Source organism: Bidens hawaiensis, unplaced genomic scaffold, assembly GCF_021521415.1.
Source record: "Bidens hawaiensis isolate Kalapana, Puna unplaced genomic scaffold, B.hawaiensis_p1.1 tig00014352_1, whole genome shotgun sequence".
NCBI classification, from domain to species: Eukaryota; Viridiplantae; Streptophyta; class Magnoliopsida; order Asterales; family Asteraceae; genus Bidens; species Bidens hawaiensis.
The window spans coordinates 105898-132739 of record NW_027492240.1 but is presented as its reverse complement, the minus strand read 5'-3'; the positions used below and the strand labels follow the sequence as shown (position 1 = coordinate 132739).

Here is a 26842-nt window from a genome sequence, read left to right as displayed (position 1 = left end):
TTTATTTTCTAGTTAAAAGCATGCCAAAACCTGTAACCTTTTAAAGTGTTCCTTTCTTTTATAAAAATGGTACCTCATTTTTGGTATCAATACGAGTATCCGTATGCTTATCCTCAATTTATAATAAGAATATATATGGTATTTTAGTTATTAGAAAAAGATATATTTGGATATTTTTTTTATTCACCATTACTTTCCACTAGTATATAAATAAATATCTTTTCCATTTATTAACTTATTATTATTATTATTATTATCCGAGCAAACATCTTTCACACACAATGCCTTCTTCTTTCTCCAACATCTTGTTTGATACATCCTCTTCTAACCTGGTATCATTATTATTAATATATTATTTATTATTATTATTATTATTATTATTATTAATTTTTTTTAAACTTTTGCAGCCATTGCCTCCTGATTTTGGCCACATGAATATAAACAACAAAGTCACAAGTTGGCCGATAATAATCCGATCTGCAAACGGAGGGTATTCTTGGAAATTAAAGATTGAACGAATTAGCGACGAGAGTTATTGTTTTAGCGACGGTTGGAGTGATGTCGTGAAAGATGGGCAGTTGGGTTTTGGTGATTTTTTATTGTTTCAGCCACTTGATCAATCTACCTTCAAGATGTCAGTCTACGGTCCAGATTGCTGTGAGAAGATCTTGACACCGAAAATTAACGGTGGTGATGAAGTTGCTGGTGATGAAGAAGATAATAATAATAATAATAATAATAATAATAATAATATTGATGATGGTGATGGTGATGGTGATGGTGATGGTGATGGTGATGGTGATGATGATGGTGATCCTGTTTTTGTGGCGATTTTGACTGTGGCCCATAGAAAGTTTTTGGTAAGTTATTATTATTATTATTTTTAATTTGTGTACATTAAGAGTCATTGGTAGACCAGTGTTGTAGAAATCCCTAGGCGCTGGTTGGGCAATAGGTAAGGACTAGTGATTAATTGAGATTAATCAGGTTGGAAATTTTAATATAAATTTTCAAATATACATATATATTTTTAATTTTGACTGATTTTGGACAAATGGGGATTAAGAGACATAAGGTGAGGTAGCTACTAGGGAATAATCGGGGCCTAGTTAGTATTTTTACAACACCGGTAGTTGTCGTTGTGGTGGTTGGAAAACCGCCCAAAACGTTCGGGTACATTGGCCCAGGGCGTTTTAAGTTTCTTTTTGGTCTGGAGCGCGCTTCCCTACAAAACGCCGGGTAGGGGAGAGCTTTGGCTAGTCAAGGTTTTTTTGCTTTCACATTTATATTTTTATTTATATAATAAATTAAAAGAGGATTATTGGTTTTATATCAATACGCCACTTTATACAAAAAGCCCTATTACTGACTAGGATGCCACAGGTCGCAAAATGCTCAACGGTACACATGGTCTTAGCGGTGACATAGTTGGGTTTAAAACCGTGAAGCTGGTCATTGGTTAGGTTTCGTGGTTGTTTTTTGAATCATATTTTGGTCAGTCAGTTTAGAAAATTTCAAACGGTTTGGTTTACAGTTTAGACTACAAACCGGTTGAAGAAAACCGGATTGGACTGGAAAATTATTTTATAGTTATATAGTTATTTTAGGGGTGTACAAACTAAACACAAAAAAGAAAACAAATTCAGTTAAAGCCCCTAACCTTTTATTAACCACATAATATTTCAGAAATAAATTTTACCATCTAGCATGACTACCTTTGCTAATTTTTAGGTTACAAATTATTTTGGTAGCCCAGACCAGAAAGAAATATAAGCAATTTGGATGACTGCAGTTGTATTTGAATCCAACAAGCCAAAACCGTGAAACCAAACCGGAGCCAGACCGTTGCTAATGGTTCGGTTTGGTTCAGTTTTGGTTTTCGATGATAAAAAAACCATTACTAACGGTTTGGCTCACGATTTGACCTAAAAACCGTCAAACCAGACCGTGAACACCTCTAGTGATTATTGTTGTTATATATCATACGGCCTGTGGACTTAGATAATACCTTCCTGTTTATTTACCGATTTACTACCTTTTTTTTTATTTAGCCGATTAACGGTTTAATGTGTGAACTTTAGTAGAGTTATCTTACGGCCCTGAACTTTATTGATTATTCTTATATAAGCGATTAATGTTTCGGCCCATTAACTTTAATAAAGTTATCAGTTTATAATTAAAGCCATTTTAACCGTCGTTTAGGTTGTAGATGATCTATGTTAATTTATCGACATACCAGCTAACAAATATATTCTTGCCATCACCCAGGCCTCGAAGCAAGGGCTTCAATCCTAGTTAGTAACAAAAATAAAATTTTATTTAACTAATTTAACATGTTTGTATATGAGATTTTTCTTGGATGTTTGTTTGTAACATTTGTGCATTTTGGTAATATTAGCGATTGCCGGCTGAATTTTCTGAGTTGGCGGGGATAGATTCGGAAGGAAGCATGACGGTGAAGAATCCTGAAGGGAAAGAATGGGTTACAAGTTTGAAGTTGGATAAATCGTTTAGAATTATGAAAAGGTACCTTTTGTCGGCCGGTTGGCCTTCTTTTCGACGAGCAAACAAGTTAGCGGAAGGAGATGAGTGCATATTCAGGTTTATTAGACATGAAGGTAAGTTGTTACTATCAAAAATCACCAAGAACAAACGGCCGGTGAGGCAGCCGCACCCGTCCGACGAGTTTTCGGTGAAGAAGGGTGTGAAAAGAGTGAGAGAGTAGAGATTGGGCATTGTCTTTTGTAACTATGATCCTGTTTATGCAATTAGGCTGCTTGTTTTTAGTTTTAGTTCTAAAACAATGTTACTTATAAATACAATGATCTAAGATTTTTAAGATCAATGTATGAAATATTGTAGTGGTAAGATTTAACATGTAAATATGAAATATTAAAGTTTTAGGAAAAAAAATAAAGGTAAAATAATCCCATTTTCAAGTCATCTTCTTCTCTTCGAATAAAAAAAACCTTTACCTACATCACCATTACATATGGTTACTTCTTCAAACGCAACTATTTCTCCATTTATATCCGTTAGGTTTTGAAAAACCTATAATCCGATCACCGTCGCAACCATCGTTTTTCTGGCGAACTCCACCTTTGATTTTCTTGTATCTTCTGTTTCATTTACCCTCTAAAAAACACAAAATATATATATTCTTTTGCTTTGATCTACTTTATCTTTGTTTATATCTTCAACTTCATCAAATTCTTCTCTTTCTTAAATACTATAATCATCCACTTTTATTTAAGATTGGATTTATCTCATAATCGTCTATTTTGCGAGAGCATAGTAAAGAAAATGAATAATTCAAGATGATCACAAAGAAAATGAATAATGCTCTTAAGGGTTTGATTTTGTTGAGACAATTCTCTATATAACAATTAGACCGTGCGTTGCGTTTCTCATTTTTTTGTTATTTTGTTAGCGCTAAAAAGGGCTAAATCTGGTGGTGTTCACCCTCAATGCACCACTCAATTTTTTTTTCTTTTTGTAATTTTTAGTTACTTCATAACGCGTTAATTATATGGTTGGTTAGTTATTAATGGCATGCCTATATGACATTGACATGCTGCTTTAACAAACAATCTCCATTAACCTATAACACGTAGTCTTAACAAAGATTCTATAATACCACCATACGATTGGCTACTCTGGGTGGTCAAACCAATGAACAAAAGATGGCACATGAGCATCAAAAGCACCATTGACGTTTTATTTTATCTCTCAAAAACGTCATTTACACTTTACATCGGGTGTTGATGTGTTTCGAGTTGACATGTTAAGATTCTTAAACTCTAACCTGACTATACATACCCATATATTTTGGCTTATATGAGTACATATATAAAGGTTATAAAGAAGGCCTTGAGTTATACTTATACCTTACACCATGGCGTTAAAGCTGATTTGACACATGTTAGCATGTGCGACGCCCTCTATTCCATGGGTTAGGGGACACTAAAAACAACATGAGTTAAAATTTTAACGAACTTTAAAATCGTCGACACTCACACACAATGATTTAATAGTTGTTTTTAAATTTAATTGAGGGAGTTAAATAAGGTTAAAGATGAAGTAAAAAGGAAGAAGGTATATATCATGATCTAGTGTCATAAACTATAATCAACAAAATATTACTAGGAATACAACTTTAAAAATATCATAAGTTAGACAATTTGCACCCCTAAATTCGGATATTTGTTATCTTGTTATTAACTTACTTTATACCTACAAAACTGGGAATCATTGACCATACCACTATTAATTTGTTACCTATAGATAAACATTATTTATTAATTACTTACCATATTTATTTTTCAAAAATATATCACAAAATATATTTCATATATTTACTTCTCCGAATAATAATCTTTCACAAAACATTCTTCAAATGCCTTCTTCATTCTTCAAGATTCTGCTAGACCCATCTTCATGTAACTTGGTACTCATCTTATTAACAAACTTTGTTTTATTATTATTATTATTATTATTATTATTATTATTAACAAATTTTGTTTTATTATTATTATTATTATATTTTTTTTTGCAGTCATTGCCCTCTGATTTTGTCAGCAAGCATTTAAATAACAAAATCCAAGATACCCCAATAATAATCCAATCTGCAAACGGAGGGTATTCTTGGAAATTAAAGATCAAACGAATTAGCGACGGCGGTTACTGTTTTAGCGACGGTTGGGACAATGTGGTTAAAGATAGCCAGTTGGGTTTTGGGGATTTTCTTTTCTTTAGTCTAGTTGATGACTTGGCATTTAAGTTATCAATCTATAGTCCCAATGGGTGTGAAAAAATCTTGCCCCAAAAAATTGGCGGCGACAGTGGTGGTGACGAAGATGATGAAAATTATGAAAAGAATGAGGATCCTTGGTTTATGACGATTATCGCTACAACCCACACGAACCTTTTGGTAAGACATTGAAGTCTCTATATTCGTAATTTTATATAATATAAAGAAAACGATAGATAAAAAAACATTATTAATTATCGGTAATCAAGAAAAGAAATATAAAAACTCACGTACACTTCTATATTTTCTACATTCGGAGGTTAATACTCAACTCTATATATTTTGATGTGTGTTTAAAAATAAGTGTTTATGAGTAAGATACAAATATAAATAACGGGTTGCTCTATCTTTATATTTTAGAGAAACATTAAAGTCTAAAAAAATGCTGAAATTCACATCTTTATCCCATGAGTTTTATAAAATGTACTTTTAACTCTATATATTTTGAGGGATACTATATACCTCTATATAATTATCGTGAGTGTATATAGTGTGGAAAACAATAAAATAAGTTTTTATGAGTATGATGTAGATAGAGATAAAAGACGGGATGTGGAAAGTACATATAATTTAAAAAAAATGTGTTTTTAATCAAAGTTTTAGAATGCGATGTAAATGTGAGATAGAGACGCATATGGAGGCTCCAATGTGTATTACAGCTTTTTAAATCAAAGTTTTAAGAATAAAGTATATATTTATCTTGATTGTACTAATTTATCATTTTACGCATGTTGGTAATATCAGCGGTTTCCAAGGGGATTTGCAGAATTGGCTGGAATAGATGATGAAGGAACCATGACGGTGAAGAATCTTGACGGGAAAGAATGGGTCATAGGTATGAAGTTGGATAAATCGTTTAGAAGTTCGAGAAGGTACTTATTGTCGCCGGGGTGGCCTTGTTTTCGGCGAGAGAATGACTTATTGATAGGAGATGAGTGTGTGTTCTGGTTTATTAGAAGCGAAGAAAAGTTGTTACTAGCAAAAGTCACCAAGAACAAACGGCCAATGATGTTCACCGATGATCCGATGAAGAAGGTTGGTGTCATGTTTTTTTGAAACATATTAACGAGGCTAAGCTTGAATGTAAAACTTATGTCACATATTGTGCAAGGAACTAACTAGTTGTGGTAGGAAACATGTTTTATGTTACTTTGGTAATTTATTATTTTTTTTTTATAGAACGGGACTTTTTTTTATTTAGCCTCGTTGCCTCACTCTGACCAGACTATGTTGTCTTAGTCTAGTCCATACTGACTTCAAAGTTTGGCTTGAGCTTTCTTCTGGAAACCATACCGCTAGCTGTCACTTGACAATCGTTATGCCACCACAAAAGCAGAACTCTCTGACGTAACACGCGGTGGGATGAAAACACGGGTGGGCTCGAGATTCGAACTGACAACCTTGCACAATGCGTGATTCAAATTCTTCATTAACATAATCCACTAAATATGAGACAAATGCTAACTTATTAGTTGTTAGGTTTAACTGTTTAAGCAATCCGAAAAAAGTGAACAAAATGAAGTTATGAGTTATGACCCAAATACAAATCTTTATAAACTTGTGCATTAAATAAAAATTTTAGATATGCATTACAAAAATTTAAAATATTTCTCTGTCCCTACTCAATTCGGTAAAAAAGTTCGATGACTGACCCAATTTGATAAAAAATCAACGATTCAACATTTTTCTTATGAACGGCCAATTTGAATCATTGACGGACCACTGGCCTATCCAATCATCTTCACTTCCCGAGCATGACTCGGAGACCATCCTCAGAAGGAAATCGCTATAGGTGAGAAAACCTTCCGGTCCAAAATAAACCCACTATTTTTATCACATATAGGACTTAAACCCAAAACTCCCTATTTAAAATATCTTTGAATACCTCACCCCAACCATTTGAACTGGATAAATGGCTCAACCATTCAACCTGAAAAATTCTCTCTTGGTAACCATCCAAACATGGAAACCAACACCCTTGAAAAAGAGAGAATTATTCGGTTTTTGCTACAGATTATGTAGTACACAATGGCTGTTAGTGTGTGACTTTTTGTCTAGGGGGAATCAAGGAGAATCTAATTAATTGACTTATTGTCTAGTGGAGCCAGGGCCTATGAGAATCACTTATTTGGAGACATGTTAATTTCACATGTGTGTAATCGAGTCGAGCTTAGCGTGAGATCAGTTAGGCTCAAGCTTGGGTTGTTTTGAATTATCAGAGCTTGAGATCTGCTCGTTTATATCTCTTTTTCAAAAGCTCGAGCTTGAATTGTAAGTTCTTTTTACAAGTTCGGGTTTGGCTTGGGCTTAGCTCTATTATTATTTATTAATTAAATTATATATGTTTTTATTTATTTTTATGTATTTGAGACAAACCTTCGACGAGCTTAAGCTTGGCTCAAACTCGGCTACCTTAGACGAGTCGAGGTTCGGCTCGAGCTCAAATGTGTAGTGTGATATTAATACATAGATGTTCAAAGAGGTAAAACATAAAAATACCCAAGGCTTGAGCTTAAAAAAAGTTAGCTTATCTAGAGCTTTTTATCGAACTAAACTCAAGTAGCTCATGAGCGCCTCTTCTAGTTTGCACCATCCTGGCTGTGTTGTCGTTTGGGAAGCTTGGCGTGGATCAAAGCCACACCGGATGACACGGTGTGAAACACTACCTCTGTCAGGCGTAAGGGGCAAGGTAGTGAAGGTTACCGCGGACGTGAACTTTCATCGCGAAGGTTGATTTTGGTGGTCGATACGATACGATACTCTCCGCCCTAAGGGAGGGATGGAGGTATGCTACTCTTAGGTACCTGAATTTCCACCACTCTTAAATTGTCATGTCACTTACAGCATCTATATAAAAAAGAAAGTCGTTGTTCTAAAAAGTAAAAAATAAAATAAATATAAAAAAAATAATAAAAAAAAATCTAATGTTATTCTTTATATAGTAAAGGAAAATTGGTTTTAAATAATCCAAACTATGGCCTATTGGTAAATATCCATCCCACCTTTACACTTGCATGCTGGCAGTACCAACTACTTATGCATTTGTTTTTAACGGGCCGCGACTAACGGATGTTAACTCCGTTAGTCTTTGTCTGACGTGGCGATCCCAGCTGTCAAAAATCAGATTACGTGGACGTCTACGTGGCGACCGACTGTGTATTTAAAATATATGTATATATAGAGAGATTTACTCTCTCTCCCCCAACCTCCCCTCTCTCTATCTCTCTTCATCTTCATCCACCATCATCCGCCCCACCTATCACCACCATTTGCCACCGGACCATCGCCATCGCACCACCTGCCACCATCACCCTCTCTTATCGCACCATAAGAGTTGTACCACAAAAACTTAACTTGTATACCACCAATCCCCATCTCCGGTAGAGAAATCGTCGGGAAAATCCAACCCTGCAGCAAGGGTTTGGTTGTTTATGATTAGAGCTTCAAAATCGTCCGGTTATGGTTGTTTATGATTTAGAGCTTCAAAATCGTCCGGTTAGGGTTTGGTGACCAAAACATGGAGATTTGGGTGTTTATGATTTGGAGCTTCAAAATCATATTAGGGCTTATGAACATTGAATTGGGTCTTCAAAATCCGACTAAGGCTTCGTGAAGGTTGAACTTCGGTCTTTGAAATCTGATTAGGGCTCCGTGAAGGTTGAATTAGGGTACTCGGAAACTGGGTATGGGTGGTGGTGGCCGATTGTGATGGTTTTAGGGCAATAGTTGCTGGGGCCGGGAAACGAGGGGTGGTGGTGGTGGCTCGCCGGGAAACGAGGGGTGGTGGTGGGGTACAGAACCAAGAATAATAATAATAATAATGCACAGTCAGCCGCCACGTAGACGTCCACGTAATCAAGTTTTTGCCAACTGGGATGGCCACGTCAGACAAAGACTAACGGAGTTAACATCCGTTAGTCGCGGCCCGTTAAAAACAAATGCACAGGTAGTTGGTACTGCCAGCAGGCAAGTGTAAAGTTGGGATGGATATTTACCAATAGGCCATAGTTGGGATTATTTAAAACCAATTTTCCTATAGTAAAACACAAACTTGGTGCCGTAGTAATCTGATTGGGCCACATGGCGCTTTGCCATTGTACCATGCTATTTTTTTCTTATGTTTTAGTTTTGGTACCGTAACGAATATAACGAAAATGACCAATATTGTATATACTCACCGCCTCAACGTCGGGACTAACAAGACTCGGCTTTTGCCAATGTCCGGGTTTTACCGACCGACGCCACCTCCCCTGTTCAACTCGATTTTTTTATATTTTTTAGTTCTGGTATCGTAACGAACGCAACCGAAACCGATCGAATTCACTTCGACTCACTTCCTCAAGGCCAGGGACCAGACACATGGCGCTCTGCCATTGAACCATGTTACTTTTTTTTCTTATGTTTTAGTTTTGGTACCGTATCGAATATAACGAAAATGACCGATATTGTATATAGTCGCCGCCTCAACGTCGAGAGTGACAAGACTCAGGTTTTGCCAATGTTCGGGTTTTACTGACCGACGCCACCTCACCTGTTCACCTTGATTTTTTTATATTTTTTTAGTTCCGGTATCGTAACGAAAGTAACCGAAACCGATCGAATTCACTTAGACTCACTTTCTCAACGCCAGAGACTAACAATGCTTGGGTTTAACTAACACAAGAGTTTTACCAACCAAATACATGTCGTTTTAAATATTTTGTTTTAATACGTTAATCTTTTATATATTAGTTCGACGAATTTATGGTACCGTTACCAACACAACTGATACCTACCGAATTCTTGTCGTCGCACCATCGCAACTCGGGTTTTACCGACCGAATAAACATTGTTTTACCTACGCTATAAGAGTGACGCTATATTGTTTTAGGTTTTATTCAAAGTATGTTAATTTGATGAATATTTGTTTAGATTTAGTTCCGACACCATAATGAACGTAAACAATACCGACCGAATTCTCATTACTCGTCACTGCAACGCCCGAGTTCTCGCAAAGCGCAAGTAAATTATCTAGTGGCAAAGATGTATGTATTATGATCAAATGGTTGTAGGTTTTAGTCTCTTAAAAAAAGGTATTTAATTTTATTAATTAGCAAATAAATGGTAATTAATGATTTTTGAGATTTAAATGATTTGGAACCTCCACAGTCTTCCACCGTATGGTCTCTTGAAATTGATGACAACCTGCTCCTGAATTTACAATCTCCATCAAGCCTTGTTAACCAAGACACAAGATCGAGTAAGTGTGTAACCTACAACTTTCAAATTTGAGAAAAATAATATGCTTGCTTGGTTAATAAATATGCAATCAATATATATATCATCGCTGTATATGAAATCTGTATGCATCAAATCTCAAACTAAGCGTTATGTAGATATATAAATATAAATATAGCACACCAAGTGTTTGATAAAATGACCCAGAGAAGTTAAGTTTGGAAAACATCATCATCGTACTCAGTAAATCCCACCGAGTCGAGCCAGGGTGGTTTCGAGCTCGGGCTCGAAATTAAAGGGGGCAACTCAACCAAGGCTCTAGCTCGATTTTGAAGTTAAACGAGATTAAGATCGAGCCGAGCCTAGGTCAGTTTTGGCTCAATAACAAAATTAGCCAACTCAGCTCAGGATGTTTCAAATCAAGTTTTTTTAGTTAGTTTTATTCGAGCTTTTATCGAGCGAGCAACGAGCTTTTTGAACAGCCCTAGTTGTTGTACGATTTTTTTTTCGGTGTTGCTTCAAATACGTACTTCTCAGTTGTTTCTTCTAAGTATAGTGACTAAATTTTGACTTTGATATAGATGTGTGATATATCGCTTGATGATTAATGTTTTCCACTAGGGGTGCAAACGAGCCGAGCCCTCGAGCTCGGCTCGTTTAACTTACACAGAGCTCGAGCTCGAAATGATTAATGCGTTCCACTAGGGGTGCAAACGAGCCGAGCCCTCGAGCTCGGCTCGTTTAACTTACACAGAGCTCGAGCTCGATTTTCAAAGCTCGAGCTCGGCTCGTGAGTAGATTTTCAAGCTCGGCTCAGGCTTGGCTAGTTTACTATTTATCAATTAGTTTTTATATAATTATAATTATTTTATATATTTTTTCTATTATAATATTTTATGTATAAAATAATATATATTATTTAGTTATATTTATTTAATTTTTCATAACACTAGATATATTAATTAATAATTATTAATATATATTTTTAAAAAAATTATTTAAATGGCAGGCTCGTTTAGGCTCGCGAGCCAGCTTGAGCTCGATAAGTGAAGCTCGTTTCGAGCTCGATTTTCAAAGCTCGAGCTCGGCTCGGGCTCGGGCTCGATTAAACTCGGCTCGATCGAGCTTTTTAACAAGCCGATCTCGAGTAGCTCGCGAGCAGCTTGGCTCGTTTGCACCCCTATTTTCCACCAACCTATCTGTACAGCAAATTGATGATCCGCGTATGTTGTAGAGTAACTTAAACGATAATCTTTATTGTACTAGCTTAATGTTGGTCAAAGGTCATGTCAACCGCGCTGCAACGCGCAGGGACTGCTTTCTAGTTATTTATTAGTTCACAACATTTATTTTTCAGATATACAAAATATCATCACTCATGCAATGACTCCTTCCTTCTACAAGATCTTGCAAGACCCATCCGACCGTCACCTGGTAATATTCTTCGTTCGTTTCGTTTACAGGCTGCCTAGTTTACCATATTTTATTAACATATACAGTTTTTTTTTTAAACAAAATGATTAAACTGTTACAGTCATTGCCACCTGAGTTTGTGAGCAAGCATTTGAAGAACAAAGTCCCATATGCTCCAATAATCCGAACGGCTAACGGAGGGTATTTGTGGCGGTTAAATATCAAATACATTGGTGATAGTTATTGTTTTACTAATGGATGGAACATTGTGGCTAAAGAGAGCCATTTGGGTTTTGGGGATCTTCTTTTCTTTCGGCTTGTTAATCGAACCACGTTCGAAATGAAAATCTATAGTCCAGATGGATGTGAAATCACTTTGCCACCAAAAAATGAACATGATGATCCTATATTTATGCCACTTCTTACTAAAGACTACAGAAGTCGGCTGGTAAGATTTCATCTCAAGTTTATCCTATTTTCGTGTATAAATTAGGCCTGTAAACGATCCAAACGTTCAGTGAACTGTACGGCAAGAAGTCCGTTTATTTAATATATGAACGAACATGAACACTTGTCTTGTCCATTTGTGTATGTTCGTTAGTTTACGTTTGTTTGTTTATGTTTGCAATAATATTCGTCTAAATTTTAAACACATTACAATTTAGTTTAGCTTTAATTACTTTAGGCCAGCACATTCGTGTTCAAATTTATTTTTGTGTTTTTATTAGGCCTGTAAACGAACGTTCAGTGAACTGTTCGGTGAGAAGTTTGTTTATATGGACGAACACGAACACGGAAATGAACACTTGTCATATTTTTTTTTTGTGTATGTTCATTAGTTTATTTTTGTTTGACTTTATTCGTTTATGTTGGTAAATATATTCGTTTAAATTTTAGGCATATTACAATTAAGTTTAGCTTCAATAACTTTTTAGGCCAACACATTCTTGTTCACATTTATTTTAATTCGTTTTAGCTCAATTATGTTCGCTTATTATTCTTCGTTTAACTTTGTTGAAACGTTCGTTGTTACTGCACGAATGATCACAAACGAACACGAACACGAACACGAACACATTCATTTACTTAACGAAGGAACACAAACATGCTCCATTTGTGTTCGTATGGTTCGTTTACAAGCCTAGTATTAATACATTAAGTTGAAAATGGTGAAACTAAGTTACACTTAATTTATTTTACTAACTTAACATTTGTACTATTAGCGGTTTCCACCAGAGTTTGCAGCATTAGCTGGAATAGATGGAGAAGGAACCATGACGGTGAAGAATATTGATGGGAAAGAATGGGTTACGGTTTTGAGATTGGATGCATCATATAAATCAAAAAGGTATTGTTTGGGGTCTGGGTGGGGTAGGTTCTGGCGAGAAAATAAGTTATCGATAGGCGATGAATGCGTATTCAAGTTCATTAGAAGTGAAGGTAAGTTATTACTAGCAGAAGTCACCAAGGAAAAATGCACCTTTAATATGCCAACCAATGGACCACATGGGCGTGAAAACATTTTGTTACCCAAAGTTGAGCATGATGGCGGTAGCGTTGATGAGGATGACGAGAACGATGGTGATGAAGAAGAGAAAGAAGATGATGATCCTGATTATGATTATGGTTATGTTAATCGTGATTATGTTGTTTATGATTATGTTAACCATGGTGATGACGACGACGACGATGATGAAAAGAATATAGGGAATAATGATGATGATCCTTTCTTTAGGCGGCTTCTCACTAAAAGCTACAAAAGTCGGCTGGTAAGATTTACGAAAATTCATCTTAAATGTTTTATGTTTTTTTTTAAAAAAATGGATTACTCAACCAAGTTTTGAAACTGTTACAATCAGGTCACTCATAAAAAGTTTTGTTCCAGTCAGGTCACTAAAGTTTCTTTTTTGTTCTAATCCTAGATATTTTACTTGGATAGTAGGTTTTGTAGGTTTTTTTATTTCTAAATAGTTTGATATTGCAAAAAAAAAATGAACAAAAGAAAACTGAAATATTGCAAAAAATAATAATAATAATAACTGAATTTTTTTTTCAATTTTTCAGATTTTATTTTTTTTTTCTTTTTTTTGTAATTTTTAGCAATTAATTTTTTTTTCAATTTTTGAAAAATGATTTTGTAAATCTTTTTTGAATATTTTTTAAATATTGAGAAAAATAATTTTTAAATTGCAAAAAAAAAAAAAAACTGGAGAAAAGAAAACTGAAATATTGCAGGTTTTTTTATTTCTAAATAGTTTGATATTGCAAAAAAAAAATGAACAAAAGAAAACTGAAATATTGCAAAAAATTATAATAATAATAACTGAATTTTTTTTTCAATTTTTCAGATTTTATTTTTTTTTCTTTTTTTTTGTAATTTTTAGCAATTAATTTTTTTTCAATTTTTGAAAAATGATTTTGTAAATCTTTTTTGAATACTTTTTTAAATATTGAGAAAAATAATTTTTATTTTGCAATTTTTCAGATTTTATTTTTTTACTTTTTTTTCGCAATTTTTCAGATTTTTTATGAGTGACATGATTGGAACAGTTTCAAAACTTGGTTACTACTTTATAGAGTAATCCCATAGTGATTACATCGAAACATAAGGCAAACGGGCAATAAACTGCGATGCTATCCCGTTTTGAATTGCAAAACTTAATCTTAAATTACCCACATTTTTGTGTGTTTATACATAAAGGTGAAAATATTTTATTCATTTTTAACATATATGCATTTTGGTATCATTAGCGATTTCCAAAGGAGTTTGCAAGGTTGGCAGGAATTGACGGTGAAGGAACCATGACGTTGAAGAATGTTGATGGAAGAGAATGGGTTTTGGCTTTGAAGTTGGACCATTCGTATAGATCAACGAAAAGATACATGTTGGCGTCTGGGTGGGGTAGGTTCTGGCGTGAAAATAAGTTATCGATAGGAGATAAATGTGTATTCAAGTTCATTAGAAGTGAAGGTAAATTATTACTAGCAGAAGTCGCTAAGACAAAATCCACCTTTAATATGCCAACCTATAGACCACATGGGTGTGAAAAAATTTTGTTACCCAAAGTTGAGCATGATGTCGGTAGCGTTGATGAGGATGACGAAAACGATGGTGATGATGAAGAGAAAGAAGATGATGATCCTGATTATGATTATGTTGATTATGGTTATGCTAATCGTGATTATGCTGTTTATGATTATGTTAATGATGGTGATGACGACGACGACGATGAAAAGAATATAGGGAATAATGATGATGATCCTTTCTTTAGGCAGCTTCTCAAGAAAAGCTACAAAAGTCGGTTGGTAAGATTTACGAAAATTCATCTTAAATGTTTTATGTTTTATTTAAAAAAAAGGGATTACTCTATACAATAGTAACCAAGTTTTGAAACTATTACAATAAGGTCACTCATAAAAAGTTTTGTTCCAATCAGGTCACTAAGGGGGTGTTTGGGATTGCTTATTTTCACCAACTTATAACTTATAAATTTTTTGAAAAGTAATAAGGTGTTTGGGATTGCTTATGTTGTGAGAGGAAAAGTTCCATAAGTTACACTTTTGTAACTTATTAACTTAATGAAAAGTTATAAGGATGTGAAATAAGGAATCCCAAACAACCCCTAAGTTTCTTTTTTGTTCTAATTCTATATATTTTACCTGGATAGTAGGTTTTGTAGGTTTTTTTTTTATTTCTAAATAGTTTGATATTGCAAAAAAAAAAAACTGAACAAAAGAAAACTGGAATATTGCAAAAAAAAAAAACTGAAATTTTTTTGCAATTTTTCAGATTTTATTTGTTGTACTTTTTTTTTGTAATTTTTAGCAATTAATTTTTTTTCCAATTTTGTAAATCTTTTTTGAACACCTTTTAACTATTGAGAAAAATAATTTTTAAATTGCAAAAAAAAAAAAAAAACTGGAGAAAAGAAAACTGAAATATTTTTTTTGCAATTTTTCAGATTTTATTTTTTTTACTTTTTTTTTCGCATATTTTCAGATTTTTTATGAGTGACCTGATTGGAACAGTTTCAAAACTTGGTTACTATTTTATAGAGTAATCCCATAGTGATTACATCGAAACAAAAGGCAAATGGGCAATAAATTGCGATGCTACCCCGTTTTGAATAGCAAAATTTGATCTTAAATTACGCACATTTTTGTGTGTTTATACATAAAGGTGAAAATATTTTATTCATTTTTAACATATATGCATTTTGGTATCATTAGCGGTTTCCGAAGGAGTTTGCAAGGTTGGCAGGAATTGACGGTGAAGGAACCATGACGTTGAAGAATGTTGATGGAAGAGAATGGGTTTTAGCTTTGAAGTTGGATCATTCGTATAGATCAACGAAAAGGTACATGTTGGCGTCTGGGTGGGGTAGGTTCTGGCGAGAAAATAAGTTATCGATAGGAGATAAATGTGTATTCAAGTTCATTAGAAGTGAAGGTAAGTTATTACTAGCAAAAGTCACTAAGACAAAAACGATCGAAGCTTTGGTGAATAGGAGATAAATGACGACGTCCACCTCAGCAAAATGCCGCTTGAGCGTCTATATATGTGGCATCCACCTCAGCAAAATGCCACCTAAGCGACTATTTTGACATCCACCTCAGCCAAAAGTTGGTGTTATGTATTTTTCTCTAAACATTGTCTCATTGTTAAAGATAGTGTTTGAATGTGTTAATGTACTTCGTATGAAACATGAGCGGATTACGCGTTTTTGCTCATAACATTAACCTAAAAACCGTTAAAACCATACCATAAACAACTTAACACCCATACTTTAGGCAAGCAATTATATATATATATATATATTAAATAGAGGATGTTCTCCCACTCACATATCTGTTATTCAATATTTTAATATTTTATTAATTATTATAACTAATAAATCATTAACCATAATTCCATAAATAAAAATAATAGCTTCTATTTTCTTTATTTTATTTTTTTTTCAACTAATTAAAATATTTAACAAACTATATTTTTAAGCATAAAACTTGGGTAAGTGTGGGTTTTACATGTTTTATTTGTCGGTTAAGCGATTTTCTTAAACTTTGCTTTCATATTTTATATAGTTCGTCTTTAAAATGACTGAAACTTTTTTTACGATTTAAACTATCTCACCGTCGCATGGTTTTATATACGTGTTTCAATGTTTGATACCTCACCTTTAAAATATTTTTATTGGCTTCCTAATATATGTATACGAATTTGTGTTGAGACTGCTGATACTAACCGAGTTTGTATGGGTTCGCAGCTGTAACATGCCGGATTTTTTGTGTCTACATAGATAGTTTGCTGTATTATGGTTTAACGTTTTTAGTTATGTTTTTTTGTTCGATTTAACGGTCCCGTCGAGAAGCGCGGGGTCCTAAATCCTAGTTATAATTAATATGTAGCACAAAAGAAATAAAAATTTTGATTAAATTAATAAGAATATTGTGGTATTACTTTTGAAAGTAATGAATGATCTTTATTTCAAGCCCAACACCTAAACAATGTACCAAAACTACATCAAATCATCAAGTTTTTTATATGTTTTTTTTTTCACCAAGAAAGTGAAAATCTTTACAGTTTTGTACTAAGGTTGCCACTACTATTCCAACCTTCTTGAACTTGAACAGAATATTGCATGTTCCAAAGAACATCTTCAATCGACGGACGCGCACTCATGTCTTCATTAAGACAGTTGATTGCTATTTGAGCCGCGGTTTTCATTGACTCGTAAGCAAATGTTCCTCTGATTGATGCATCCGTCACCTCTTTTAGTCTCGTTGGTGACTCGGTCAAACCAATTTCTAGCTAAAAATTCCACAAAAAAAAATAAAAAATTAGTTGAGTTATTTTTTAACATAGAGTGATTGAAATATGATTTGGATAAGTGTTTACTTCGTTCTTGAGTTCGGTTATCTCATCCTCTGAGTCAACCGGTTTTCCTGTAATGAGTTGCAAGATGATGACACCGAATTGATATATGTCGTCTTTTTCAAGATTTGTAGCCCTGTAAAATGAGAGATTAGATAACATGGATCCGAATATTTGGTAGATCTTGCATAATGGACGGGTCAGGTAATGGTCAAATGACATGTTAAGCAAATGGCATACCTTTGAGGAGTTTGGGAAGCATCGTGCCCGTTTAGAGGACTCTCTGAACCGGCCTGCTAACAAAAGAATAATTAACATAAACAAGAAATAATCAACTAAACAAAAATAAACTAAATCTAGAAATAAAAAGTTTAAACATAATAAATATTATTAATATTGTAGGTTTGCCCCTTTTATATATAAAGAGTCTAAAATGCGCGCGTGCACACATACATATGTGTGCATAGGTATAAAGATGTTACTATGTTACCTTTGATGGTAATGAAATGTTGTAACTACTTATTTTCGCGGTAAGATTATCATCCAACAGCACAGTTTCAATCTTCAAATCATTCCCAAAAATCCCATGTTGCGTTCCGGTGTGCAAGAACTGAATCCCTCTAGCAATTCCCATTGTGATTCCCATTCTATGTGGCCATTTCAATATTTCTTTCTTTCTCCAATCTATGAATAACCGAAAAAGAACATATTTTTTTTAAATTTAAAAAAACGAGCTCTAAAGTCTAAACAACTCGTTTGGAAAACCATAATTAGCAACATATAGATTGTACCTGTAAGATGATCTCTCAACGACCCGTTTGAAACATTTTCAAGAACCACAAAAACAGTGCAACCCGAGTTGGGATGGTCCACGTACGAAACAATGCAATGACCAAGAACACTCACTAGATGCCGATGTCTTAGCTTTGAAATGACTTCCATATGTTGTTGCAAGGTTTGTGCCGAATGTTTTTGTTTTAACTTTAAACATTTGATTAGCACGGTCGAACCATCGCTTAACCACCCTTTATAAAGCTACAACCGAAAAAAAATTAAATAAAAAAAATAAAAATGGATTTAATTAGTTTTAATAAAAGCATGACTAGAGTTGCTTACTTGTGCTTGGGATCCTTCTCCTACCAAATTCATTGGATCAAAGTTGTTTGTCGCGTCCTGGATTCCTTCGAGTGTGAATACGGTGTATGGTGGTAGGCCTAGAGCGGCTGTCCTCATCGTTTGTGGTCTACGTCCTGTAGAACGTCATGCTTTGTTAATAAAACGAGTCGATTTGAGTTATATGTAATATATGTAACATGACTTAATTAGGTTGTATGAAATAATCAAAATGAGATGGGTTAAAAATTTGTTATTTTAAATATCCTAAGATTTAAAAAAAACACAATAATTAGATAAATCACTTTCAAAAGGCAACATTAAATTAAATACTAATAAAATAATGGGAAATAGCTAAAAGGAAAAAGTTATAAATAATGGAAACTTTCCATGTTCAATGATTAGTACAATCCGGTCGACCTGTTTAAAGTTGCTATAAAAGTAACTTATTCTGAGCAAAAGTCTTATTGTGTAACATGTTTGAGATGATTAAAAAATGATAAATTATTTGTATATTTGCTTTAACTATCATATATATAAGACGTTTATGTAACTAATTTATATGACTTTGTTTCTAACTCTTGTTCTCTGGCTAATAATATTAGGGTGACCAAAAATAGATTAACTGAATCGAAACTGAGAGACCAAACAAAAATAATCGGCCTAAACTAATAACTGATAGTTCGGTTTTCTTGAAAATTGTGATTCAGTTTCGATTATGCATCACTCAAAATGAGAACCGCACGAAACTTGTTTGAATGTCTGTTATTGACTTTATTACCCGCATTTGTTATTATGTGACAAAAATTTCATTCTAAATTCATTAATAATTGGGTAACAAAATAATTTAGCCAAAATTTTAGGTCTAAATTAATTATTTTGAACCAATTTATTTCAGGCTCAAATTCATTAATTTTTAATAAATTTTTAGACCAAATATTTCAAGCACAAATGTAAAATCGAAAAACAACCCATACAACAAACCGAGAAAAAACCGAACGGTTTTCTAAAACCGAAAAATCAAAACTTCGATTTTGATTCGATTTAAACCCAAAACACCCCAAACCAATCCACGCACAAGCCTAGAGGTGGGTAAATAAACCAGTTAACCGAACTAACCCAAAAAGCGAACCGAAACCGAACCGGTTTAAAATCGATTATCTAGAACCAGTTTGGAAACAATTGAAATTGTAGGTTCGGAACCGCTTTTTCATTCTCTCCACCAAAACCGGTTCCAAACTGGTTAACCGAACCAAAACCGGTCAAAAACCGAACCGAAATCGATCATAACCTGGTCAAGAAACCGGTTTCAACCCGAACCGAAACCGATCATAAACCGATTTTGACTTTTATTGACCAAACCAAATCGGTTCCAACCCAAACCATTTTTAAGTTTTAAACTGGTTAGTGCATCCCACACAAGCCTACTAAAACTAATTATACATTATTATAAAAAGTAAAAAATAAAAAAGACTTACCATCTTTAGGTACACTAGAAGCAATACCACCAACATTTTTATTATCCAAAGCAAAGCTATCAGATCTATACTCTTTAACCCTCTTATCAAATCTCTTCCTATACACACCCAAAATCAATAACCCAATCAACCCTGCAATTCCCACAATACCCCCAATGATCCCAAGCACAAGCCCAAGCTTCACAGTAGCCTCTTCTTTCTTACTCTCACCATTTTTTTTCTTTCTTGGCATCACAGCAATAGCATCCTTTTGACAAAACCTATAAGGGTGTTGATACTTATCATACTTTGACCCTGAGTTGGTCAAACAGTTCCACATACTAATCACTGTCATATTCTTGGAGCTTAAACCAATGCATGTTGGCAACTTTCCAATCAAAAGATTGTTTGAAACATCAACAAATATTAACCTTGGTGTGCATGTTAAGTTTATAGGCATTGCACCACTTAACTTATTATTTCCAAGATTTATATATTTTATAGAGTTTAGTGAAAACAATGTATTTGGAATGGGACCCACAAGTTTATTTAAAGAAAGATCAAGACTTTGGAGATGAACAAACTTAATAATATCATTTGGGATCTGGGATCTTATTGAATTGTTGTGTAAACTAATGGACACAAGATTGTAACTCAAGGAAGGGTATTTTGGTCCTAAAAGATTACTACTCAAATCAAGATTTTCAAGATTTTGTAACCCTTTAAGATCTGGAACACTCCCATTAAACAAGTTGTGTGATAAGTCAAGTAAAGTTAAGTTCTTGATGAATGAAATGGAAGATGGGATTTCATTGTTAATGAAATTTGAACTCAAGTTTAAGACTTGGAGTGACTTAAACCTATCAACTTTTGGTGGGAGTGTACCCCATAACCCTAGGGACACAAGTGTTAATTTTTTTAAAGTTGAGAGTTTTGTGAGGATAGTGAAGAATGAATCAATGGAAAAAGATTGAGAAAGCTTTGAACTTGTGTTGTATCCAATGATGGTTAACTCAGTTATGTGGTTACCTGAACAAACAATAACAAGATTTGGATTTGATGGAAGGTAACAAAAGTTTGTGTAGTTTGTCCAGTCTTTAAGGACTTGTGGGAACTCAAGTTTTTGTTGGGCTTGTAACAAGATTCTTGAGTCTGGTGAGTTTAGTTGTGAAAGTGAACATGGAAGAAGAAAGAGGATGAATAAAGGTATAAAGATTGAATTTTTATGGATCATTTTTTGTTTGGACAAATCTTGAAAGATGAAAGTTATGACTTTGGATTCATGGTTTATGAATCTTGATGTTGGTTTGAATGGTTTGGAGATGTGTGGGATTTTGTGTAGTGAATGAAGAGTTATTAATGTAAGTGAATATGTGTAAGAGTGATGGATTTAATGTTTATGGAGATGGGGTATTGGGTTACAGCTAGAAAGTGTTATTTTTTTGTTGCAAAGATTAAAACTTTTTTGCATGAAATTTTGGGATATAAAGAAGTGAAAATGATTGAAAAGCAAAGCTTTGAGAAGAATGTGAAGTGTTGGAGATTCTAAAGAGGCTAAAAGCCAACATGGCTTGTTGAGTTGTTTCAAGGTCTATCTGTATTATGAATTTATGATATATTATGGGATAAAAGTTTTATATGAATATATGATCCAGGTTCAGATTTCAGTGAGAATTTAATAAGTGTTTATTTGGATTTTTCTATAAAGTCTAGTTATTTCATCAGAAATATGCTAGGATTTAATGTTTTTAAATTTTCAACTAACATTTAATAAGACAAATTTGAAAAGTAATATGTCGTGACTTGTGAGAGATGCATACCTTCCAAAAGTTAACAAGAGTCTGAAACACCAGTTTAAAATCCGGAAATTTTTTTTAACGAAATTAAGTATTTATTAGCGGGGGTCTAATGAAAACTATTAGTATGAAAGTTGGGACCGATAACAGTTATTTTCTGATATGAGATTATTAGCCGCCAACTAAAAAAAAGTGCAAATATTAAAATCTAATATATGCCTATATTATGAGATAAAAGTTTTATATAATATAAAAATTTATAATCCAGGTTCAGATTTCAGTGAATATTTTAATAAGTGTTTATTTGTATTTTTCTATAAAGTCTAGTTATTTCATCAGAACTCATGCTAGGATTTATTGTTTTAAATATTTTAACTAGCATTTAATATGACAAATTTGAAAAGATATATTGTGAGAGATGCATACCTTACAAAAGTAAAGAAGAGTCTGAATCTATACTTGTTAGTTGTTACTGACTCAGTGTAAATTATTTAATGGTCACCATACCCGACGTAACGCTTGTGGGACATGCTATAATGCGCGTTTAAATGAACCGGTCCAAACAAATAGTTACTTAACACATACGGCATTCATATATTATACACTGATATGTAATCTCTTGTTGTATTATTCTCGTAACAAGACTAATGGTTTGAGTATTAAGATAAGAAAGTGCTAGAGATGCTTTATATTTGAATTAACTAAATATTTTTTGGTAAACTAGTGATTCTTTCTAACACTTGTAAATTGTAATTTTCGTCAGATAAAACATATCAACTATGAAAGTTTGATGTAATTGATCGACTAACGACTGATAGGCTAGAGGGATTGGCTCATTCGACTAATTAGTGATCCTTGGGCGCGAGTTAAGAAACTTTGATTTATATATAAATATTTTAATAAACTGTATAGTTAATTAAATCATTTTATTTTTGTGTGACCAAAGGAAGTGTATAGTTTATACAAAAATGCATATGGTTTTTGAAAATTTACCCCTGTAAAAGATATAACCACTCATGGGTGATTAAAATATTTGGGCATGATTGATTAAAAAAATGTTACACAAGTGAATAATGCTTGGCCATATTCAATATCCGCACTCAATACTTTATTCCTTCCAATTTTGGTAGAAATGCAAAAGTTATTGTGATATAAATATATAACACTCTTTTTTTGGTATTTATTTTTAAATTGATATAACAATATATGTAGATATTTTGCATAAAGGAATGTTATTTTCTCATTCCTATAATATAATTCTATCATAGTTATATTTATTTTAATAATATATATGATATGAACATAAAATTTAAGCCAGTAATGAATTACAGATGATATGTGTCTCTAATTATTTCTTTTATTAAAATATGTATATATATATATAGTTATCTAATTATATTTTGAAATTCCAATAATACATAATTCGGAGATGATATGATGTGATTTATAATGTTTCAAAATTTCAATATAAATCATGAATGTTCGCATAAAGTTCAACAATGTCACCATAATTCATCAAATCGTTCATGAGGGCTAACTTGACCGATGTATGTAGGTCCGTCCTAAAAACCGATCTCAAATTAAAGAGACTATAATGCTAGTTTCAAGAATATTTTACAACTATAACGACAGATTGAAAAGACTAAAATGTTCACAAACCGACATAATTCCGCTTTCTCTCCTCCCTCTTACATTAATCTTTTGTCCTCTCATTCTCTCTCCTTCACGCAAGTTAACAAACCTGTTCGAAGGTTATAAACAAAAACAAGAGAAATATAAATACTTTTAGAGTATATATTAAGAATTTATAAAATATTTTAGAAAACTATATTACATCATTTCACTTATGGACATTTTATATATTTGCAATATTGGTTTTAAATAATTCTAACTATTAATTTTGGTTGTTGTCGGTCCCAACTAACAAAATGGCTGATTACGGTCCGATCTTTTACACATATTTGTTCCCAACGGGCTACGACTAATAGAACTCTAACACCGTTACTTACAAATGACTAGAAAAAACGTTTTTGGCCGGAAAACTCACATTTTTGTTGGAAACTCAACATTTTCGTCCCAAACATCTTTGTAACCTTAGATCGAACATTTAGGAACCATTTTCTAGTAAAAACCCAAGTTATTGAGTTTGTCGAAACCTAGAACCACCATCGGAATCGGTTGGCAGTGCTCAAGCGGTGGCATTCAGGTTGAGTTTTCCAGAAAAAATGAGTTTTTTTGTCAAAACTGTGTTCCCAACTATCTGCAACTAATGGAATTTGCATTCTGTTAGTCGTAGACCGTTGAGAACAAATATGGTAGAACGTGGGACCGTCACCAATATATTTTAATTCTTAGGATTCATGCAAGTAGACTAGGTATTATGTATGTCACCAAGGAATTAATGTAGTACGAAGTAAAAGTCAACACGTTTAAGAAGTGAATCACATGCAGAGGATACTACGGCGGTTCTTATGTTGACTCGGTCGACTTATGGCGTAGACATGCCGGTGGCTGCATGTGCCCATGCATTCTCATTAACACAAACTTTGTTTATTTATTTGTTTTTACTATATATAACTATTTATTTTATTTTATTATTATTTCAAGTGTAACATTTAAATCATCTCCATACCCGTCAAGACGCGGATCCAACGCTGAGAGCAGGGTTGTAAAACCCAGTCTTATAGTGTTGTAGAAATCGCTAGTCGTTAGTCGAGCGGAAGGGTGGGGACTAGTGATTAATTGTGATTAATCGTGATAAATCGGATCATGCTTTACTGTATAATTTTCAATGTTATACACACACATTTTTATATATAATTTTCAGTTTTATGAATACACATATACATTTAGAACGAAAATAGACAGGAATCTCACTGGAAACAGCTGATTTGGCCGGAATCTCATTGAAAACCATTGTCAATATGTATATTGTTGATCACATTGCCAATATGAATAAACTGGTCGAGTCAATAATGAATTTCAATTATTATGCTTTGTGTTGTGGAGACGTCATCCATGCAACATGGGCATGATGGCGCCATGAATACCACACTGAGAATCTTTTGTTAGGCACCGTGGGTGGTATAGAGCTATCACAATTACATGGTTATAATCAAAGAAATTGTTTGTTCCACCCCACTAACAACCAAATGAATTACTCGTTTAAACTAATAAAAAATTAATCTCACCCCACTTTACCAATTTATTTTTATTTAACTTTTAAATAGTTTAAATTAACAACAGACTAATTATTCTACGTTACAGTGGCGCACGATAATCGACAACACACGGCCTAAATATTCAATTACTATTTTTTTCGGTTGCATAATATAAAGTTCCACACTTCCGCTATGACAATTTTGGATGCATTATTGTGATTTAACCACATATTCTCGGAATATCATCATCATCGTACTCAGTATATCCCACCAATAGCCAAGCTATGGTAGGGTCTGAGGAGGGTAAGATGTAGACAGCCTTAGCCCTACCCCATAGGGATAGAGAGGCTGCTTCCGATGAGACCCCCGGCTCGATAGTAGTTTTGCATCAAGCCTTGGACATAAGGCACATAGCACTCAATCATCGGGACACCGGCTGATTGGTGCATGTACCATTGTCTTTCGGCTATCAACGCCACCACATGATGCCTGATTAACCTTCTGCCACTTTTAACGTTATTTTCACGAGATTAGTAAAATAATGTTAAAATTAGTGCAATTTTACTTTTGCCCACCCGAGGGTTCACACATATACATTATATGCGCGCACCGCAAGCAGGGCGAATATTCTCGGAATATAAACATATTAATTTGTAGCATAAGTATGACCACTAATTTAAGCTTAGGACGTGTTTGGTAGTTGAAATATCAACATCGCTACCAAGTACCATAGATCATGACTTGGTACTGACATTTTTATCCAATAATGCATCACTATAAAAGGTACTTGCAACGAAATTTGTGACCAACGCTGGCCTAAGAATTTCATAACTTTCTACCCTAAGAGATTTTCAAAAATCAGTGAAAAAAAAAACATACTAGTCACAAATCTATTTGTCTTAACGCTGGCCAATGGAACAAAATTTATATTATTTAAATCCAATATAAAAAAAACTCATAATTTACTACACAATCTTACTATTTTCCTCCTTTTTTTTCTTTTTTTGTTTGAAGTATGTCCCATACATCCTTCTGTACCATACAACATCTGCATTTTATGACATAAAGGTATCAACTTAAATAAATTAATTGATTATACAAGATAAGGTTTTATGAATATATATATGTTTTTCATATTACATATATATCATTTTAATAAATTAAAAAAAATTTGCATGTGGTGTCTGGTCTAGATATGTCAAAGAAAGGAGGATAAACAAGTGGGATTTTACTCTTTCAAATCCTACCTACATTAAAAGCAAATAAAAAGTATATCTAAATATAATTGAGAACAAAAAAAGAAGATGGAAACTTTGAGAGTAAAGGAATAAAAGTGTAATATTATCTAATAAAAGTATGACATTCTAATACTTATAAGTTTATAATGAATAAGTTCTTACTACTTCTATTCTTTATATGTCAAATATGTATATTATAAACAAATTGTTCAAAATCTTTTGCTAACTATGACTTTGTGAAAAAATGTTGTGTTTCTCATTTAATAAAATTGTCTAGTTTAAGTTTTACATCATACATTATCTACACACTTTATATTGATCATCTTGATGGCATATTCTTCTTTTTTCACAACGACCAACTCATACACCATATGATCATATTTTCAATTTCACATATGAATGTATATATATGGTGTGACTAGAGCCCTATACTACTTTAACATGATCATCTTATTACACAACTTGATGCCACTAGACTACAAGCCCTTTAGTATATTCTTCCTTGATTTGTTAAATCATTGATATATAAAATTTTAATGAACACATACACCAACATCCCACTCCTAATGTTCACCCAAATCTCACTTTGAGAAATTCGAACCCGCACCACTTTGGTGAGAGTAAAGTATGTTAGAAGGCAAAAAGGCCATCAAATGAAAGTTGTGATGCAATCACTAAAAATCGGCATGTTGTGAATGCTTTGTTTAAAGTATGTTATTAAGGTTAACACTAATGAAGAAAACGAAATAAATATAAATTGTGCGA

At 33.4% G+C, this 26842-nt stretch overlaps 4 protein-coding genes across 4 annotated transcripts; 3 read left to right on the top strand and 1 right to left on the bottom strand.

Moving 5' to 3' along the window:
* The first annotated feature begins 244 nt into the window (after positions 1-244).
* On the top strand, positions 245-2771 carry LOC143546451 (B3 domain-containing protein REM5-like). The gene is made up of 3 exons (XM_077038114.1): positions 245-332; positions 408-860; positions 2399-2771. Exons 1-3 carry the CDS (start codon positions 282-284, stop codon positions 2723-2725), a joined length of 831 nt encoding a protein of 276 aa, XP_076894229.1. The 5' UTR covers positions 245-281; the 3' UTR covers positions 2726-2771.
* A 1625-nt stretch (positions 2772-4396) lies between these two features.
* On the top strand, positions 4397-6049 carry LOC143546462 (B3 domain-containing protein REM9-like). Its single transcript, XM_077038130.1, has 5 exons — positions 4397-4447; positions 4556-4930; positions 5555-5682; positions 5767-5845; positions 5990-6049. Exons 1-5 carry the CDS (start codon positions 4397-4399, stop codon positions 6047-6049), a joined length of 693 nt encoding a protein of 230 aa, XP_076894245.1.
* Positions 6050-9953: 3904 nt separating this feature from the next.
* Positions 9954-16149, top strand: LOC143546481 (B3 domain-containing protein REM6-like). Its single transcript, XM_077038144.1, has 6 exons — positions 9954-10049; positions 11385-11461; positions 11562-11888; positions 12664-13209; positions 14192-14746; positions 15671-16149. The coding sequence occupies exons 2-6, from the start codon at positions 11411-11413 to the stop codon at positions 15953-15955; spliced, it is 1764 nt and encodes a 587-aa protein (XP_076894259.1). The 5' UTR covers positions 9954-10049; positions 11385-11410; the 3' UTR covers positions 15956-16149.
* A 757-nt stretch (positions 16150-16906) lies between these two features.
* Positions 16907-21419, bottom strand: LOC143546480 (putative LRR receptor-like serine/threonine-protein kinase At1g14390). Its single transcript, XM_077038142.1, has 7 exons — positions 19904-21419; positions 18429-18562; positions 18104-18347; positions 17803-17996; positions 17553-17605; positions 17337-17448; positions 16907-17249 (listed from the first exon to the last, which is right to left on the bottom strand). The coding sequence occupies exons 1-7, from the start codon at positions 21114-21116 to the stop codon at positions 17016-17018; spliced, it is 2184 nt and encodes a 727-aa protein (XP_076894257.1). The 5' UTR covers positions 21117-21419; the 3' UTR covers positions 16907-17015.
* Between the last annotated feature and the right edge of the window lie 5423 nt (positions 21420-26842).